Here is a 19,047-nt window from a genome sequence, read left to right as displayed (position 1 = left end):
TGGGCTTTAAAGTATCGTTGGTTTTTCTTTGGCATTCCAGAAAAATAGCAATGGGTTTTTGGGCCATCCCTTTTTACTACAACATGAAGTAATGTGAGGGCAGTAACAAGAACCCCACCTTCTTGGTCAAATTTTCACCAATGATTTTTCAGCATAAATTGAAAATGTGGTCTCTGTTTTGAAAAGAAAATTATATTTAAATATTTGTGATTTATAGCCTAGAATAAATATCAAGCAATAAAAGCTACATTTCTAGAATTAGAACAAAATCAGCTTTCTGTTAATATATGAATAAAACTGAAACACTAAAAGGATATATACATCAAAATAGGCTAATTGGTATTTCCAAAAAGAGGTCTGTGCTGGGTAAACTAATAGTTTCAAGTGGTTGATCTTAAATAATCTGAATAATAACCATATTGATGCATAGCTTAGACTTTTAGCTATTCATTTATATACCCAATCCTTCTCAATTCCTCTTTGATAACTAGATGTGAGGGTTTGTGTTTTACATAATTTTGCTCAATTGGATACTGGTTTTTTACCCTAGCTAAAGTAAAATTTTACCAAATTTTGATTAGATTTGTCTCAACATTGAATGTGCTTGGGAGGAGGGCTACTTGATCTCTTCTGTCTTTTGATTCTTAAAAATAGTACCAGAACTTTTAATTTCTTATCAAATTAGCTCCTTTAAAAGTTTCAATAGCCTAGTGTTTCTAGATGGTAGGGTAAGACACCCAGTAGTCAGCCACCTGCCTATTCTCGGACATAATCTTTTATACTATTTTAATCACTAATTTACAATGAGCCATTTGTATGTCCCAGTTTAGGCAGAATTGTCACTTGTTAGTAAATTCAAAAATAGGAGGTACTGTACAAGTGAAACTATTTGAATTAGTAACCTACTTGTTCAGAAATTCTTCAGAAATTTTTTGATACAAAAATTAAGTTTCTAGGTGGTATAATACAGTAATTAGAGTAGTTTAAATGTCAAAAAGTTTTCAAAGTAATTGAAGTGTCCAACTACTGGGTGTCTTACCCTATACCACCAGATGGCTAATTTGATTGCATCCTCAATCTAAATATAACATCCATTCACATCACAAATGAACTTTACTCCCATATTAGCCATGTGGTGGATGTCTGCCCATCTAAAAAGGACATCCACCACATGGCAACATTTGCTGTTATATATATGTACATTAATTTTTGTTTTTTCTTCCTTTCAAGTTTTCTTTTTCTCTTGTCTTTTTCTGTTCCTTTATATATTTCCTTGTCTCTTACCTTCATTTTCCTTGCTTTTTTCAAGTGAGTAAATTATCTTGTGAATACTTGTATAATTTCTCTGTAAAATTGTTTATTTGTTTGATATGTCCCCCCTCTCTAATGGGGAAAGATATATCCCTATGCTGTGCACAATACTTAGAAATGCATGATTAAAATGGAAGCAATCCTAAAAATATGAATCATAGAGATTTCTGCATACTATGAACTAAGGATTTTTAGTGTTTTCTTGTGAAGTATTAAACATAGTCTAGGGCTATATATGGCTTCCTTGGAGGGGAGAATAATTGATGGAGCAGTGCAGTGTGACCTCCCCATTCAGTAATCTTTCAAAGTTATGGCTGCTACCATGCCAATTGTCCTGTACCTCCACACCCTAAGAGGGCCAGAGATACCCTGGGTTATAACTTGCAATTGAAAGAACCCTTTTTGAAGTTTCTTGAACAACCTCTTCTATACAAAGTGACCTGGTCAAAAAAAAGAAAAAAAATCATTGTACCAACATCTTTATGATTAATTTAAAAAAAAAACTTTTATGACAAAAGAAATTCTTTTGAGAAAAAAGCTACTTTCCACAAAAAACGTGCAGAAAGAGGGGCACATAATAGTACCCAAAACAAACAGAAATTACCATAAACAGGAGTTTGGCTAATGCCCCCTATACCTTCTAAAAACCTGATTGTCATTTTTGCTTTACTGAAAACAATGTTTATATCCAGCTTTGTCTTCTTATTTGTCATAACATTAAACAAGATAAAAGAAAATCACTGCAATAACCAGATTACTAAAAAGAACAAGTGAATGAAGATAGAAAGTGTAGGTATCTCCTAGCTGGGCAATATTTCAGTTACATAGTCTCTTTTTTTGTTTACAATTGCAAAAAAAACAACATTAAACTGAGCTACTGTTCTTGTGATCATGGATTTTGAAATATCAAGCAAAGGCTCATTCTTTGGCCAAAAAAAAACTGGATTGAAATTTGAACCAAAGCCACATCTTGAAAAACAATAAACTGTTTTTTTATGTCTTTCTAGACTATAAGGAACTAAATATAATGGGAAAATATCATCTAGGAGAGGCTTAGAGAAACTAAGGTTTTATTTTGAAAAACAGTGAAAGGGATTATTGCTAATAGACACATACTGTCATAACAAAAGTAAAGACAAGTACTCTCCCATCTTTTTAATTCCTCTTAACCTGACAAGACAGACTGCAAGCTTCCAAAAATTCCAGCTCTTTCCCAGAAGTTTTTTTTTGTCAAAAAACCAAAATCTTACTTTGTATTTGCTTGCATTGAAAATAGATTGCAGAGACTAAAAATAATTTAACAAGAGTCTATGATAGTACAGTGTTCACTATTCCTGTCTGTCATGCGGAAGACCCGGGTTTGATTCCCTGTCAGAGTTAATTTTTTATATATTGAATTTAAAGTAGTATCTCTTAAATTTAAAGTTTAAAAAGAAACTCAGTTTCTTTTTTAAATCCAATCTATTAAATCCTTAACAGGCATCTCCAGAAGAATATCACACTCGGCCTTCAGCTTACAGGTAAGTCTCCACTGCTTTGATAACATGCCGTATACCTGCATGCTCAAAGAAAAGTTGAAAAAAGAAAATCTTACTGTGCATTTGATTTGAATATTCAGGAATTAAAAGCCTTAACACAAGAATCTTGAAAAGTGGGGGGTTTGGGGGGCAGCAGCCCCCCAAACCTGACAGTTAGTCACCTGATCACCTGACAGTTAGTCAAGCAATAATAACCTTAGATACATTCTTAGACCACACTGGTTATACATGACAAATGAAATTCAGAGAGGAGAGAAACTAACAAAATGAAAAATAAAATCAAAAAGGTGAAAAAACAAGGATTTTGTCAGCCAGTGACTGACAAAATCCTCGTTTTTCACTCTTTTTCATTTTATTTTTCATTTTGTTAGTTTCTATCCTCTCTGAATGTCATTTTTAATAATAACCTTAAAACGCAGAGGGATTAGGAGGTACAGTTGGGGGACTGCCGCCCCCCAAACACCCCGCTTTTGCAGCCTCTTTTGTTAAGGTTTTTATTTTTGGGGTCTGCTGCCCCCCTTAACCCCCGCTTTTTCCCTTGCAAAGAAATGCTTTGCAACACAAACAAAGTCTGCTTGAAATTTTTACCGTAAGAATATCCTATTGCATCTCGTTGATTAGAAACAGTACTGAGCCTGTTTGCTGGATTTTTTACAGGAGATTTTTCCCTAACCAATAACAAGCTATAATGTGATGAACTTGGTACAACCAACTGATTGCAGGCTACAGGACTTAAAAAACCTTAACAAAAGGGGCTGCAAAAGTGGGGGTTGGGGGGGGGGCAGCAGCCCCCCCCAACTCTACCTCCTAATCCCTGTACATTTTAAGGTTTGAACTTGTGACTCAGCCTCTTAAACTCTTTTGAAAATGTATTTTTTTCAAATAATTATATAATAATACACAAATTAATGTCTCATTCCACAATGCAAACTTAAAATAAATATACTTTTAATTATTTGAATGGGGCCCGATTGGGCCCAATTGCCCTTTATCTGGCCCTCAGAGGAGGTCAACTTTTAAAGTGATACAAGTGTCTGCAGGGTTTATTTGCAATAAGACAAAATCAGGCCACTGCTGAGGGTGCCATATTTTTGGATGACAAATTTTGGCTAGGTGGTGGTACAAAGTCAAATCGAGGTCCAAGTGTATGTGTAACTGGTCATTACAGATTTTATAGACTACACAACAATGGGGAGCGAATTATGTCAAGTTTTGACAGCAAAACTTTAGTTTTTTAGGGTTAAAATTGTGGAGAGCAATTTGAACCTGCAGGAAGACACCAAAGACAAGGTACAAATATTTTTTTTTTACAACAATTAGTCTATAGAATGCCTTTAGGTTCATGCTGTAACCTGTGCTACAAATATCCGTTTGACAAGAAACAGAAAGAAAAATTAAGGGATGCCTCGCTTTGAATTACTGCAATCAAATTTTCAGTAGCTAAAGCTGTAAGCCTGGAAAACCTCGCTATACTTCTCATCCTCCGCATAAGAGGGGCGTACATTAGAACGCTTTTGGTTGTAGACTGTAACCTACATTACAACTCTTGGTTTGAAAAAGAAGAAGAAATATAACAACTATTGAATTACCACAACCAACTTCTCAACTGCTAAAATACTACACCTGGAAGAGCTCTGCATAACATGGAATTTCTATTTAAATATATGAGGGTATTGTCCCCCCCCCCCTCGACACCTTGCTCTTCACACTAATTTTTTTTTTTAACTTTTAAAATGGCTTCTTATTTGAATTAAACCATCCTTTTGTTTCTAGAGTCGTTGTTTATAAAATGAACAAACAGTAAAACATTATCGTAAAGAGCAAGGTATTGAGGAGGGGGGCAACCCCCTCATATACGGAATAATTTCTTTTCGTTTTAAATTTTCATTTTTCCCCTTACTTTTAGTTGAAAAAACTTAAATTTCTTATCTTTTTTTTTTTATTTAATATCTGATCGTTTTTCAAATAATCCTGGTAAATCCGGCAACCTACATGAAAAATTCACTTCCCTCATGGTAAACTGTCCACAAAAAGCTCCTCTCATGTAAAATATCCCCCACCGTAAAGTTTCTTCCAGAGAGTCTCATCCTTGCTAATTCCCCCTCCCTATTCCTGTAAAATTTCTTGCACGCGAATCTGCCTAAAAAAAAAAAAAAATTCTCGGCATGCTTTCATTGAAAGCATGCTCTAGAAACCCCACCTTCTGTGGAAAATTTTCCTGGACCCCCCCCCCCACTGGGAAGCTATTTTGGTAGAAAATTCCACCATTGAGAATTTCTCCTACAGGAAATTCTCCTATGGATAATTTGTCTTGCGGGAAAACTCCCTCCCCTTTGTCTGAAAAATCTCCCAGACAATTCCAAACCCGCTGAAAATTTCCCCCGGGATATCTTCACTTACAAGATTGAGTTGACAAAAGAAAGAAAGACAAATAATTTCGTATAAAAATTCTGTCAAATCCCCACAGTGTAAAATTTTCCCTGGAAAATTCACCCCTGTAAATTTACTTGCCACAGAAAAATCTCTCTGTGGATAACCACCCCCAGCAGAAATCTCCTCTCTGAAAAATGTATGCATGCTTCTCAATAACAATCAGGCTAATGTACGCAAACAATGGGCAAAATTCATAACTTACAGACCTTTCTCCAGGGTCTGTGGGGGTCAAGTCATCCCCAAAGACATAGTAATTGGATCTTTCAACTATGCTGAGCCGAATGGCTACCTCAAAATTTTGATTGGATGATTTTGAGGAAAGGGGGTGTGGGAAGGGCGCTATTTGCCCTCCTGGCAGCCTGAAACCTCTAGTGTAGGTTCTCTGATACGCTGAATCCAATGGTGCAAATTTTGTTAAGATTGTTTGACTTCTGGGGGTGTCTGACCCATTTTTTGAAAATCAGGTAATGTTTCTCAGGCCCGTAGCTTTTGATGGGTAACACTAAACTTGATGAATCTTATATATTTGGAATTATCATAAGAAGCCACTTCTTTTGATATATCTATTGATACAAAAATTTCATTTTTTTTCGTTTTGGCTACTATTGAGCTGTGTCACTCCTTACTTACGGTTGGTTACCACGAACTGTTTGAAAAATCTAAAAGATTTAAAATAGTATTATCCTTACCAATGAAAAAGACTATGTCTATCCAAAACAAACTGAGATTAATTTAAGAAACTTGTTCGATAGAAGAATTTACTCAAAGAAAAGCAAAAATCTAAACTAAACCAAAAATGAGCAGAAATAAAGTCAAATAATTTTAGCAAGCGTAAAACTACCATAAATCACCATCAATAAACAGATGAAACTCAAAACAAACAGATATTACAATAAATAACCGAGTCAAGTTCAAAACGAGCAGAGGAGTAGGACTGGTGCCCCCATGCCTCCTAAAGACCAGAACATATCACAGCATGTTTAGTATACAATCGTTTGTTTTTCAGTAATCTTGGCTATGATGGTGATTATTCTCCAATCTTATGAGAAATAGAAATAAATAGCTCAAAATAAGGATTGCTTTCAGTAAAGTGCAAATTATATTCTAGTATTTAGGAGGCATGTGGGGACGGTAACCCTATTCAACTATTTATCTGCCAAATTCTGAAATTCACAAAAGAGAAGAAACTCAGCCATTTATTAAATATAACCAAAAATGAAGAAAGATTATAATGTATATAACACAAACCGTAAAAAAAAACAGATAAAACTAGAGATGAGCAGATTAAACCTATTAGCAATAGAAATGAGAATAAGGATTCAACTCAAGCTTTAAAAAAAAGAAATTACTACAAATAAGAGTGGGACAATTTCAACTCGAGCTTAAAAAATACTACAAATAAGAGTGGGACAATAGCCCCCCTTGATCTTCTAATTGCCAGATTGTCATTAACTTTTATTTTGAAGGTAAGAGACAAGGAAATATATAAAGGAACAGAAAAAGACAAGAGAAAAAGAAAACTTGAAAGGAAGAAAAAACAAAAATTAATGTACATATATATAACAGCAAATGTTGCCATGTGGTGGATGTCCTTTTTAGATGGGCAGACATCCACCACATGGCTAATATGGGAGTAAAGTTCATTTGTGATGTGAATGGATGTTATATTTAGATTGAAGATGCAATCAAATTAGCCATCTGGTGGTATAGGGTAAGACACCCAGTAGTTGGACACTTCAATTACTTTGAAAACTTTTTGACATTTAAACTACTCTAATTACTGTATTATACCACCTAGAAACTTAATTTTTGTATCAAAAAATTTCTGAAGAATTTAGGAACAAGTAGGTTACTAATTCAAATAGTTTCACTTGTACAGTGCCTCCTATTTTTGAATTTACTAACAAGTGACAATTCTGCCTAAACTGGGACATACAAATGGCTCATTGTAAATTAGTGATTAAAATAGTATAAAAGATTATGTCCGAGAATAGGCAGGTGGCTGACTACTGGGTGTCTTACCCTACCATCTAGAAACACTAGGCTATTGAAACTTTTAAAGGAGCTAATTTGATAAGAAATTAAAAGTTCTGGTACTATTTTTAAGAATCAAAAGACAGAAGAGATCAAGTAGCCCTCCTCCCAAGCACATTCAATGTTGAGACAAATCTAATCAAAATTTGGTAAAATTTTACTTTAGCTAGGGTAAAAAACCAGTATCCAATTGAGCAAAATTATGTAAAACACAAACCCTCACATCTAGTTACCAAAGAGGAATTGAGAAGGATTGGGTATATAAATGAATAGCTAAAAGTCTAAGCTATGCATCAATATGGTTATTATTCAGATTATTTAAGATCAACCACTTGAAACTATTAGTTTACCCGCACAGACCTCTTTTTGGAAATACCAATTAGCCTATTTTGATGTATATATCCTTTTAGTGTTTCAGTTTTATTCATATATTAACAGAAAGCTGATTTTGTTCTAATTCTAGAAATGTAGCTTTTATTGCTTGATATTTATTCTAGGCTATAAATCACAAATATTTAAATATAATTTTTCTTTTCAATTGCTTTTCAAAACAGAGACCACATTTTCAATTTATGCTGAAAAATCATTGGTGAAAATTTGACCAAGAAGGTGGGGTTCTTGTTACTGCCCTCACATTACTTCATGTTGTAGTAAAAAGGGATGGCCCAAAAACCCATTGCTATTTTTCTGGAATGCCAAAGAAAAGTGGTCTTTCCCCAAAAGAGGTCTTTTACCCTACTTTAGGCCATCTTGGAAAGGGGTTAAGTTGGGAAAATGAAACTTTCAGCAATAGGTCTACTGGCAAAAATGTGTCCAGGAAGGTATTTTGAAGTACCTACCTCCACTCTTTCTCTCTAGAAGGCCCTGAAATTTGCCTACATGACAGGTCTATTACCTATTGAAATTTTAACAAAAAATATTTTACATTGATTTTTAGTTGTCAATTGAAAATGCAATTCCTGTTATTTGATTGAATTTATCTTGACCTCAGGTAAAGCAATGGTCTCAGAACCAGTGCAGGACGGGGGCTAACACATTTTATCAAGTGTCAGCAGAAGCGCTTATGCCGGCTTAGAACCAGACAGTAAGAAGTTCCTGCGACTTTCAGTTGAATAGAGGCTTTGTGCAATCCTGGGCCCATCTTGGTCACAACATGATTTTCAGGACTTGATGATGCTCTTCTATCGAGAAGAGCAGAAATCCAGCACAGCCTATCTCAAGCCTATTACCTCTGATTCATTATATGTTCACTCTTACAAATATTATGCTACTACGGGGAGGCAACCCATATACATAAATTAGCTAGGAGGAGGCAATTCAGTCCAAAAACATTCTACATAACAACCATAACCCAGGAGAATTATCCATTAATCAGAACTGAGTGCAAATTGTGTGTTGTTTACTAGACTACAATTTTCCTCCAGGGACGCCACTCCCTAAGGCCACCCTGCAACGTGTTAGCCATCGTTTTGCTTGGCGTGAACTTTAGCGGTGTTTACAACCCTTCCCCACGTTAAGTTGAGCTGAGGGATTTCCTATGATACATAGGGACGAAGTGTCAAGCTTCGCTTCCTAGAACTATACCAACGCCACAGAAATCTCCAGTCTTGGCTTGCCCCTTGTTCCCACCTAAAGTCAGCAATAGGCCTTAGAATGGTGCCTGATCTCTAAGCAATTCCTGAAATAGGCACTTTTTGACAACTTGCCTGCATATATTGTGTTTTGATTTAGTTCAACTTTCCCCTCAATATTCTCTGAAATTTTCACCTTTATACCCATAATCTTAGCTGTACTAATATCATAGTAGTAGTTCTAGAAGTAAAAGTAGTAGTTTTATTATTAGTAGTATCAATAGTATAAGTAGTGTTAGTAGCAGTGGAAAATTCCCCTTATCATGATTTGGAGGTTTCAGCTTAATACTCTAACCTATTTCTAAGTTATGGCTGATACTTTCTTTGGACAATCTGTATACACACAACATGTTTTGATTTACTTTCATTTTCTCCTCAACATTTCCTGAAATATTTATCTTCATATTGTAAGGAGGCTATATTTTTGTGTAAGTTTGGTAACTCAATTTTGGTAAAATTTGGAATCCCTCTTGCTCCAATAGATCAGAAATAAAGCAACAATTTCAAGTTAGCTTGAATTTGAAAATAACTTAGTTTTACGTAACCCAGTCGTAAATCTTGAAAGGACATTTCTTTGTTTGAGCATTGAACGACGTTTTGTACCCGTAATAAATATTTGAAGACCCAATCTAGACCATTTTGGTATAAACCAGATAGGAATGTCCTATAGTCATAGTGTTATATTATTTCAAGCTTTAGAATCAAGGCCTTGAAATACTGGATAAAACTAATTTTTAACACAAAGTTGTTGATTGGCTAAAAAAAAACAGGGGAAGGTCGCTAAACAAATCAAGTAGCAAAATGAAAAAAATGTACGGATCAGAGAAAATAGGGGTTATCTTGTGAGGAGAGGAAACTAGAAAGGAACTTTTGGTAAGCAATCTTTTTAACTAATTATGGCAAGTATCTGCCTTGGCTCAATTTCTTTAGATGTAAAGTTAAATTAATGCTGTTAAACCTTTTTGTCACTTTAGACTATACCAAGAAAATCCCATATCCGTGCTGCATTAAGTTTTCAATTGAATCCTTTAAATTTCCTTTGAGAACCACTGAAATAAGACAATAAGCTTCAGAGAAATTTCTGTCACCTCGGCTAAACTCAGGTCATATGCTGAGCTGAGTTAATAGATTTAATACTTACATTTGAGGTGTTTAAGCTTAAATTGGAGTCAGGGCGAAATCCCCTTTTGAGGGTTGTCAACAGATTTGTTATTAAAAGAACGCGTATTCTAATTAAAACCAATTAGAAGCAGGAAAATATGCGCGTAAATAGTTTAGGACTCTAAAATTTTATACTTGGTTATTTGGGTTTATAATTTAGTTAGAGTATATTAATTAACCAAAACTTCGGCACTCTAGACAAGGTACAGCATTTTAAGGGTTAGAATAGGATAAAATTACTTTCGTCCTAGAAACTGAAACTTGTGAATAACCTAAGGTTTAAAGAAGAGAAAAAAAAACAAGAAGAGTAGATTAGGAAACCTTTTGTGCTTCCCTGTCCCAGCCTAGTGACCCTTGGAACTTGCCTGGCATTTATTAAAATCTTATATATAAGAAGATTGGGACTATTGGACACTAACAGTACTTCTCCCTTGTGTATTCTCTAACGTTTATACGAAAGTTTCTCATTCCTCTTTTTAGCCACTCTTGCATTTGTTAACCCGTGCCAGCTAGGGTAAAGGTACCGATGATTCGACAGTTTTTGTAAAAAACCAGTTTTTCTACTCTAGAAGTCTTAATTTAGAGACCTTTGGTTTAAAAGGGTGTCAGTATGTAGGAAAAACATCTATGAACCTAACTGTTTGATAAGAAGTTTGAAGTTTTGTCTGGAAAGGGTACAAAACTCCAATTTTCTGAAATTAGAGCATTTTCACCTACTAATTCGACACAACAAAAAAGTTACCTGTTTTTGATGCAAGTCGGAACCCAATTCGACATCCGTATTGGGTGTCAAACCGATGATTCGACAGTTTTTGTAAAAAAAACAGTTTTTCTACTCTAGAAGTCTTAATTTAAAGACTTTCGGTTTGAAAAGGGTTTCAGTATGTAGGAAAAGCATCTAGGAATCTAACTGTTTGATGAGAAGTTTGAAGTTTTGTCTGGAAAGGGTACAAAACTCCAATTTTCCGAAATTAGAACATTTTCACCTACAAATTCAACACAACAAAAAAGTTACCTGTTTTCGACGCAAGTCGGAACCGAATTCAACACCCATCTAAATACTTGGGGAATACTTGTGGGCGGAACCTGGTGTATTTGACATGTATATTCTTGTTGAATATACATGTCATATTCTACTACTGTTGAATATACATGTCATAATATACATGTTCTTGACATGTATATTCTACTTTTACTTCTAGAACTTAAAATCTTAAAATCTTAAAATCGAAAGAAATTAAAATCTTATATATAAGAAGATTGGGACTATTGGACACTAACAGTACTTCTCCCTTGTGTATTCTCTAACGTTTATACGAAAGTTTCTCATTCCTCTTTTTAGCCACTCTTGCATTTGTTAACCCGTGCCAGCTAGGGTAAAGGTACCGATGATTTAACAGTTTTTGTAAAAAACCAGTTTTTCTACTCTGGAAGTCTTAATTTAAAGACTTTTGGTTTGAAAAGGGTTTCAGTATGTAGGGAAAACATCTAGGAATCTAACTGTTTGATGAGAAGTTTGAAGTTTTGTCTGGAAAGGGTACAAAACTCCAATTTTCTGAAATTGGAGCATTTTCACCTACAAATTCGACACAACAAAAAAGTTACCTGTTTTCGACGCAAATCGGAACCCACTTCGACACCTGTATTGGGTGTCAAACCGATGATTCGACAGTTTTTGTAAAAAAAACAGTTTTTCTACTCTAGAAGTCTTAATTTAAAGACTTTCGGTTTGAAAAGGGTTTCAGTATGTAGGAAAAGCATCTAGGAATCTAACTGTTTGATGAGAAGTTTGAAGTTTTGTCTGGAAAGGGTACAAAACTCCAATTTTCCGAAATTAGAACATTTTCACCTACAAATTCAACACAACAAAAAAGTTACCTGTTTTCGACGCAAGTCGGAACCGAATTCAACACCCATCTAAAAACTTGGGGAATACTTGTGGACGGAACCTGGTGTATTTGACATGTATATTCTTGTTGAATATACATGTCATATTCTACTACTGTCATAATATACATGTCATAATATATATGTTCTTGACATGTATATTCTACTTTTACTTCTAGAACTACTACTATGATATTAGTACAGCTAAGATTATGGGTATAAAGGTGAAAATTTCAGAGAATATTGAGGGGAAAGTTGAACTAAATCAAAACACAATATATGCAGGCAAGTTGTCAAAAAGTGCCTATTTCAGGAATTGCTTAGAGATCAGGCACCATTCTAAGGCCTATTGCTGACTTTAGGTGGGAACAAGGGGCAAGCCAAGACTGGATATTTCTGTGGCGTTGGTATAGTTCTAGGAAGCGAAGCTTGACACTTCGTCCCTATGTATCATAGGAAATCCCTCAGCTCAACTTAACGTGGGGAAGGGTTGTAAACACCGCTAAAGTTCACGCCAAGCAAAACGATGGCTAACACGTTGCAGGGTGGCCTTAGGGAGTGGCGTCCCTGGAGGAAAATTGTAGTCTAGTAAACAACACACAATTTGCACTCAGTTCTGATTAATGGATAATTCTCCTGGGTTATGGTTGTTATGTAGAATGTTTTTGGACTGAATTGCCTCCTCCTAGCTAATTTAAGTATATGGGTTGCCTCCCCGTAGTAGCATAATATTTGTAAGAGTGAACATATAATGAATCAGAGGTAATAGGCTTGAGATAGGCTGTGCTGGATTTCTGCTCTTCTCGATAGAAGAGCATCATCAAGTCCTGAAAATCATGTTGTGACCAAGATGGGCCCAGGATTGCACAAAGCCTCTATTCAACTGAAAGTCGCAGGAACTTCTTACTGTCTGGTTCTAAGCCGGCATAAGCGCTTCTGCTGACACTTGATAAAATGTGTTAGCCCCCGTCCTGCACTGGTTCTGAGACCATTGCTTTACCTGAGGCCAAGATAAATTCAATGATTTGATGAATATGAAAATTTAGCTTGGAATGTTACATCATTCAAAAATAACTATTGTATTGACATTTTGACTTGCAAGTAAAGACGCTTTGAAACAGGACTATTAGATGATATAAAATTTATTTACTCAGGTAGGAAGGATAGGGTACATAGATGATCCTATCACATACTATGACCTTGAGCCATAGTTTGGCTAATTATGAATAAAGAAGCTTCAAAGTCTTTTTTAGATTGGGAAGGAAAAAAATCAAATGAATTTACTAAAAAAAAAAATGTGCATTGTCAGTTTAGTATACATATACTAATATTTATTCATTAAAATCTTAATTAATTTTTGAAGTTATAAGTAAAACATAAAATATTTTTTTTTACTTAAGTACAAATTATATTCTGGATTTTTGAAGGCATAGGGTGTAGGCCCCTACTCAGATTAATTTCTGCTCGTTCTGAGTTTGACTTATTTTAATTTTTGTTTGTTTTGGGTTTCATTTATTTATTGATACTGATTTATGGTAGTTGTATGCTTGGTAGATTATTTGACTCTATTTTTGTTCATTTTTGGGTTAATGGAATTCTTTACTTTTTTTTGAAAAACTTACTTTGTACAAAAAGTTTGTTTGGTTCATTTCTGTTCGTTTTATATTGACATAGTCTTTTTCAGGGAGAAAGACTGAGCCTCTTCTGAAGTTAAACAACTATCCCTTCCATAAGAGCCTTTAATACACCTAGGGCATAACTTACAACCCTCGCCCCTAATCTCTGGGGTTTGTTTCAACCCCAAAAGCCTTGTTATATGATATTTAGACTATTTTGAATAGAATGGCTATCTCAAATATTTTTATTAGACACATTTCATGACAATATAACGTGTGAGTAGAGGGGAGAGTGTAGTTGCCCTCTGATCACTTTGACTTTTAAAAAACGCACTAGAGCGTCTGATCACCAATCCAATCATCACCCTTTGAAGTCTATGTGACCACACTTTCTATAAAAAAAATTCTATATGTCCCCAGGGCATATCTTATAACCCTTGCCATCAGGGCCAGGGGGATTTGTTATCCTCAAAAACATAATTTCCAGACCATTCTGATAGGTTTAACAAAATGGCTATATCAAAATTTTGATTGGAAGTGTCTGGGGAAATGAAAGGCGGGGAGGGAGATATTTGAGCTCTGATCACTTTTGATTAATAAAAAAGGCAGTAGTCCTCCCAATTTCCAATCGAATGAGCCCTTTTTGAAGCTTCTATGACAAAACTTTTGATAAAAACGTTAGATGCCCCAAGGGCTTAACTTACAACCCTTGTCATAAGAGCTATGGGGGGGGGTTGTCATCCACAAAGACATAATTTACAGACCTTTCAACCATGTTGAACAAAATTGCCATATCAAAATGTTGATCGGAAGTGTTTGGGGAAATAATGGGTATGGGGGGACATTCGCCCTCCAATCACTTTTGACTATTAATAAGGGCACTAGCCCTCTCAGTTCCCAATTGAATGAGTCCTTTTTGAAGTTTCTTCGACAAAACTGACAAAGACCTAATTTCCAGAACTTTCAATTACGTTGAACCAAACGTCTATAAAATTTTGATTGGATTTGTTTTGGGAAATGGTAGTCTTGAGAGGGAAGTTAGGTGCCCTCCAATCACTTTCGACGATTAAATAGGGCACTAGCACTTTCTTTTTCCAATCGAATGAGCCCTTTTTGAAGTTTCTACGACAACTCTATCTATAAAACCTTAAATGCCCCCAGGCCATAACTTACAACCCTTACGCTGATGTCTTTGGGGGGAGTGTCATCCTCAAAGATATATTTTCTGGGCTTTTCAACTACGTTGAACAAAATTGCTATCTCAAAATTTTTATTGAATGTTTTTGGGGAAATGGTTGGCGTGGGAGGGGTGTTAGTTTTCCTCCAATCACTTTCGACTATTAAAAAGGGCACTAGCCCTTCGAAGTTTTCGATGTTTCTATTACAACGCTCGATAAAAACCTTATATTCCCCCAGGGCATAACTTAAAATCCTGTCCCCGAGCGGCGTGTGTGTGTGTGTGGGGGGGGGGGGGTGATCCTCCTCAAAGACATAATGTCCAGAATTTTCAAAATATGGCTATCTCAAAATTTTGATTGGATGTGTTTAGGGAAATGGTGGGCGTGAGAGGGCGGTTAGTTGCCCTCCAATCAGTTTCTACTAGCATATTAAAAAGGGAATTAGCCCTTTCAATTTCCAATTGAATGAACCTTTTTTAAGTTTCTGCGACAACATTTTCTATAAAAAAAAACCTTATATGTCCCCAAGGCAAAACTTACAACCATAGCCCCAAGGATTCTGGGGGGGGGGGGGTGATCATGCTCAAAGACATAATATCCAGAACTGTCAACTACGTTGATAAAAATGGCTATATCAAAATTTTGATTGGATGTGTTTGGGGGTATGGTGACTGTGAGAGGGGGGCTAGTTGCCCTCCAAACACTTTCGACTATTAAAAAGGGCACTACCCCTTTCAATTTCCAATCGAATGAGCCCTTTTGAAGTCTCTAGGGAACGGTTTCTGTAAAAATCTTACAAGGCCCCAGGGCATAACTTGCAACCCTTGCCTTGAGGGGTTTGTCATTCTCAAAATCATAATTTTCAGAACTTTCAACAACGTTGAACATAATGGCTATCTAAAAATTTTAATTAAATGTTTTTGGGAAAATGGACAACCCTCGCCCCATAACCCTCAGGACAAGGGTCGTAAGTTATGCCCTTGGGGTATATAACGTTTTTATAAAAATTTTTGTCATAGAAGCTTCAAAAAGGACTCATTTGATTGGAAATTTGGAGGACTAGTGCCTTTTTTATTAATCGAAAGTGAGCTCAAATGTCTCCCTCCTTCATTTCCCCTTCATTTCGCCTATCATTTCCCCAGAAAAATCCCAATTGAAATTTTGATATAGCCATTTTGTTAGAGCTTGCAAAGGCTCGAAATAAAGTATAAATCTTACTAAACAACTGTATTCAAACTTCGAGTCAAACCTTGCGGATGATAGCAAGAGCAAAGATCATCGTAGATGTTCAATAAAGAAACTGAAGAAATCTGATGGCACGTAAATTACTGAAGTTAATACAATTACCTATAAAAATCACTTCCAAATGTTTGTTGATGGGTCAAAAATGAATGAGAAGGTTGCAAGTGGTGTTTTCCTTCCTCACCTGAAAATTGCAATGGGCGAGAGATTATTTAATAATTTATCTATAAAGTCTGCTGAGTTAAATGCCATAATCATTGCATTAGAACACCTTAAGCAAAACCAATCTTTGATTGAAAATTTGAATAATATTATCATATATTCCGACTCTTTATCAAGCCTTGAGCTTCTGGCCTCAGCTCCTCAATATAAGTTGGACATTGACACTTATCATTGTCTCAGTATTATTGATAATCTTGCTTCAAGTGGCATAAAAACTTACTTTCAGTACATTCCTAGCCACTCTGGCATAAGTGGTAATCATCAGGTTGATGAAATAGCAAAATGCTATAAATATTGACCAGCCAAGTGGGAGACCAATCCCAATTAGAGATATTTACCGATGGAGGCTATCAGATATTAATTTTAATAAGATTAATCCTATCCTTTCCCCCTTTCCCAATAAGTATCTTTCTAAAATTTATCATAGAATTCGTTCTGGAACAAATGGACTAAATTTCCTTGCATTCTCATATAAGCTTTCTAATTCAAGTGGCTCAATTCCCCTGTCCCCTCTTTGCAGGCATTGTAATATGAATAATGAAACAATTGACCATTGCCTTTTTGAATGTAATATGCTGACGCCTGCACAACATACCTTGCTTTCTAAACTGTTAAAATACTTCAAACACCACAAAATCCCACTATCAGCCAAGAGCCTAGCCAACTATACCTGCACACAGAGCATAGAAATCGACATCTATCATCTTATATTTGAACTCCTAGAGTCGAAAGATCTGCTGAAAGATATCTGAATATATCTAATAAATATGAGGCAATTAAGCCAGTAGCTCTGTAGCCCACAGAGTGAAGCAAAAGGAAAAGGGCTAAATAGTGTTACTGAAAAGCCCGCCTGCTGTAAAATAGAAGAAGAAGAAGAAGACTGACTTACAAGAAATTGCTGAATTACTCAACAAGCAATTTGCATCAGTGTTTACCAATGAACCTGACAGTCCTCTCCCCAACAGTCCAGCGTATGATGTACCAAACCTTATGCCACCTATCATGATTGCTCCAGGGTCTGTCACAAAGCGACTTGAAGTGCTAGATGTTAATAAGTCAGCAGGGCCGGATAACATTTACCCAAAGCTCCTAAAAGGACTGGCTAATAAGATATCAACTCCATTATGTCAAATATTTCAAAAGTCCCTCAACTCAAAGACTGTGCCTTTGGATTGGAAGAGCTCTCACATTACACCAATATTCAAGAAAAGTGACAAGACAAATGTAAAGAATTATTGGCCAATCAGCATAACCTCAGCTGTAGCAAAAACCCTGGAACACATTGTGAATGCCAAAATTCTAACATATCTTCTGTCCAACAGCATACTGTCACCAGACCAGCATGGCTTCCTTCCCAGAAAGTCAGTTGAGACCAACTTACTTGAAACCTACAATATCATCACTGACCTGAAGAGGGGATTACCCGTTGACCTTATTTTGCTTGACCTCACCAAAGCATTTGACAATGTGCCCCACAGACACATTAGGGCCAAATTATTGGCAATTGGCATCCACAATGATGTAGTAGAATGGGTGATGAATTTCCTAATAGATCAAGAACAGCAGGTCCGACTTTTCACCAATAATGGCAATAAAGTATTCTCCACATCATATTACGTCAGTGGAGCTCCTCAGGGTACAATCCTAGGCCCCACTTTTGGACCAGCCATTCAACAAAGCCTGCAATCAGACCTTCAGAGTATCCAGAAGTGGACCAGTGAATGGCTGCTCAAGTTTAACATTAATAAATGCAGTGTCCTCCATTTTGGCAATAACAATCTTCACCACCAGTATACCATGCATAACCAGAAGTCGCAGTCTGATATTCATAAGGAACTTCTTTTTATCAAAAAAAAGAGGAAAAACTACCTTTTTTAAATAACTCTTAACAGAGCAGAGAAAGACTATTCACCAATTAGATTTGGCAACAATTCTCTGCCTAGTGTTGACTTAACTTTACTACTGACCTAATTTTCATTAAAAGAGTGGTCAGATGACCTTAATTTAAATTGAAGAAAAAATGTTATTTGAATCCTTTAATTCTAAGCTACTGTAAATTGGGTTTATAGGAATATATCTCATATTTCTATTTAAAGCATGGTCTCTATTTGTGAATTTTTAAATTTCAATTGCCTTCATAAAGGAATGTGGAAAGCCATTCGCTTCAGATATTAAAGTTGAATCAAAAAAAAAAAAAAAAAAAAAAAAAAAAACTAAATGATCTGGATTTTCAACAATGTGAAGGGCCAAAGCAGAATCAATATCCTCATTTTTCATTTTAAATTTTACATCACAGAGAAATCTTGTGTTTATACCTTTTTCCACTGGGAGCTGAAGTTTACCTCCTACCCCCCATTGTCCCCCTGGATAATTCCAGATCTTCATCAGAAGGGAAATTGAAATTTCTACTCTCCTGTTTAAGTCAGAGGTAATCATATAGTATTGCCTATAATAAAGACCCATAAGGGTTCAAAGTATCATTTGGCTTTTCATTTGGAAAGGGTCATCAAATAAGTTTTGATGGGGGCTCAGTAAATTGGAAATCAAAAGCTCCAGTGCCCTTTTCTAAGATTTAGCCTGCTTTTCAACCAATTGCTACTGAATGAGTTGTTACCGTACTGACTACAGTGTCTTTAAGATTCTTTTCTAAGATTTAGCCTTAATTGTACAATTTTTTTTTTCTTCTTAGGAATATTCTGTTTTGTATTGTTTGAAGCTTGTATGTGGCGGGACACAAAATCTAAAAGTATAATAGACAATCAATTGAAAAGAATGGAAGGTATTTTATTTTTGT

At 35.6% G+C, this 19,047-nt stretch overlaps 2 protein-coding genes across 2 annotated transcripts in view; both read right to left on the bottom strand.

Annotated features, from left to right (window-relative positions):
- LOC148943645 (GTP-binding protein 2-like) overlaps positions 1 to 12,126 on the bottom strand; it is a 33,129-nt gene extending 21,003 nt beyond the window's left edge. The window contains exon 1 of the mRNA XM_089101741.1: positions 12,045 to 12,126. Coding sequence (XP_088957867.1) covers positions 12,045 to 12,126 — 82 coding nt within the window. The remainder of the gene's footprint in view (positions 1 to 12,044) is intronic.
- The window catches only part of LOC148943638 (uncharacterized), a 308,181-nt gene that overhangs the window by 180,137 nt on the left and 108,997 nt on the right, over positions 1 to 19,047 (bottom strand). The gene's annotated exons all lie outside the window — the stretch shown is intronic.

Source organism: Artemia sp. Qi Xiang Cuo, chromosome 15, assembly GCF_049724085.1.
Source record: "Artemia sp. Qi Xiang Cuo chromosome 15, ASM4972408v1, whole genome shotgun sequence".
Taxonomy (NCBI): domain Eukaryota; kingdom Metazoa; phylum Arthropoda; class Branchiopoda; order Anostraca; family Artemiidae; genus Artemia; species Artemia sp. Qi Xiang Cuo.
The sequence above is the reverse complement of the archived record's forward strand: the minus strand, read 5'-3'. Positions and strand labels throughout refer to the sequence as shown.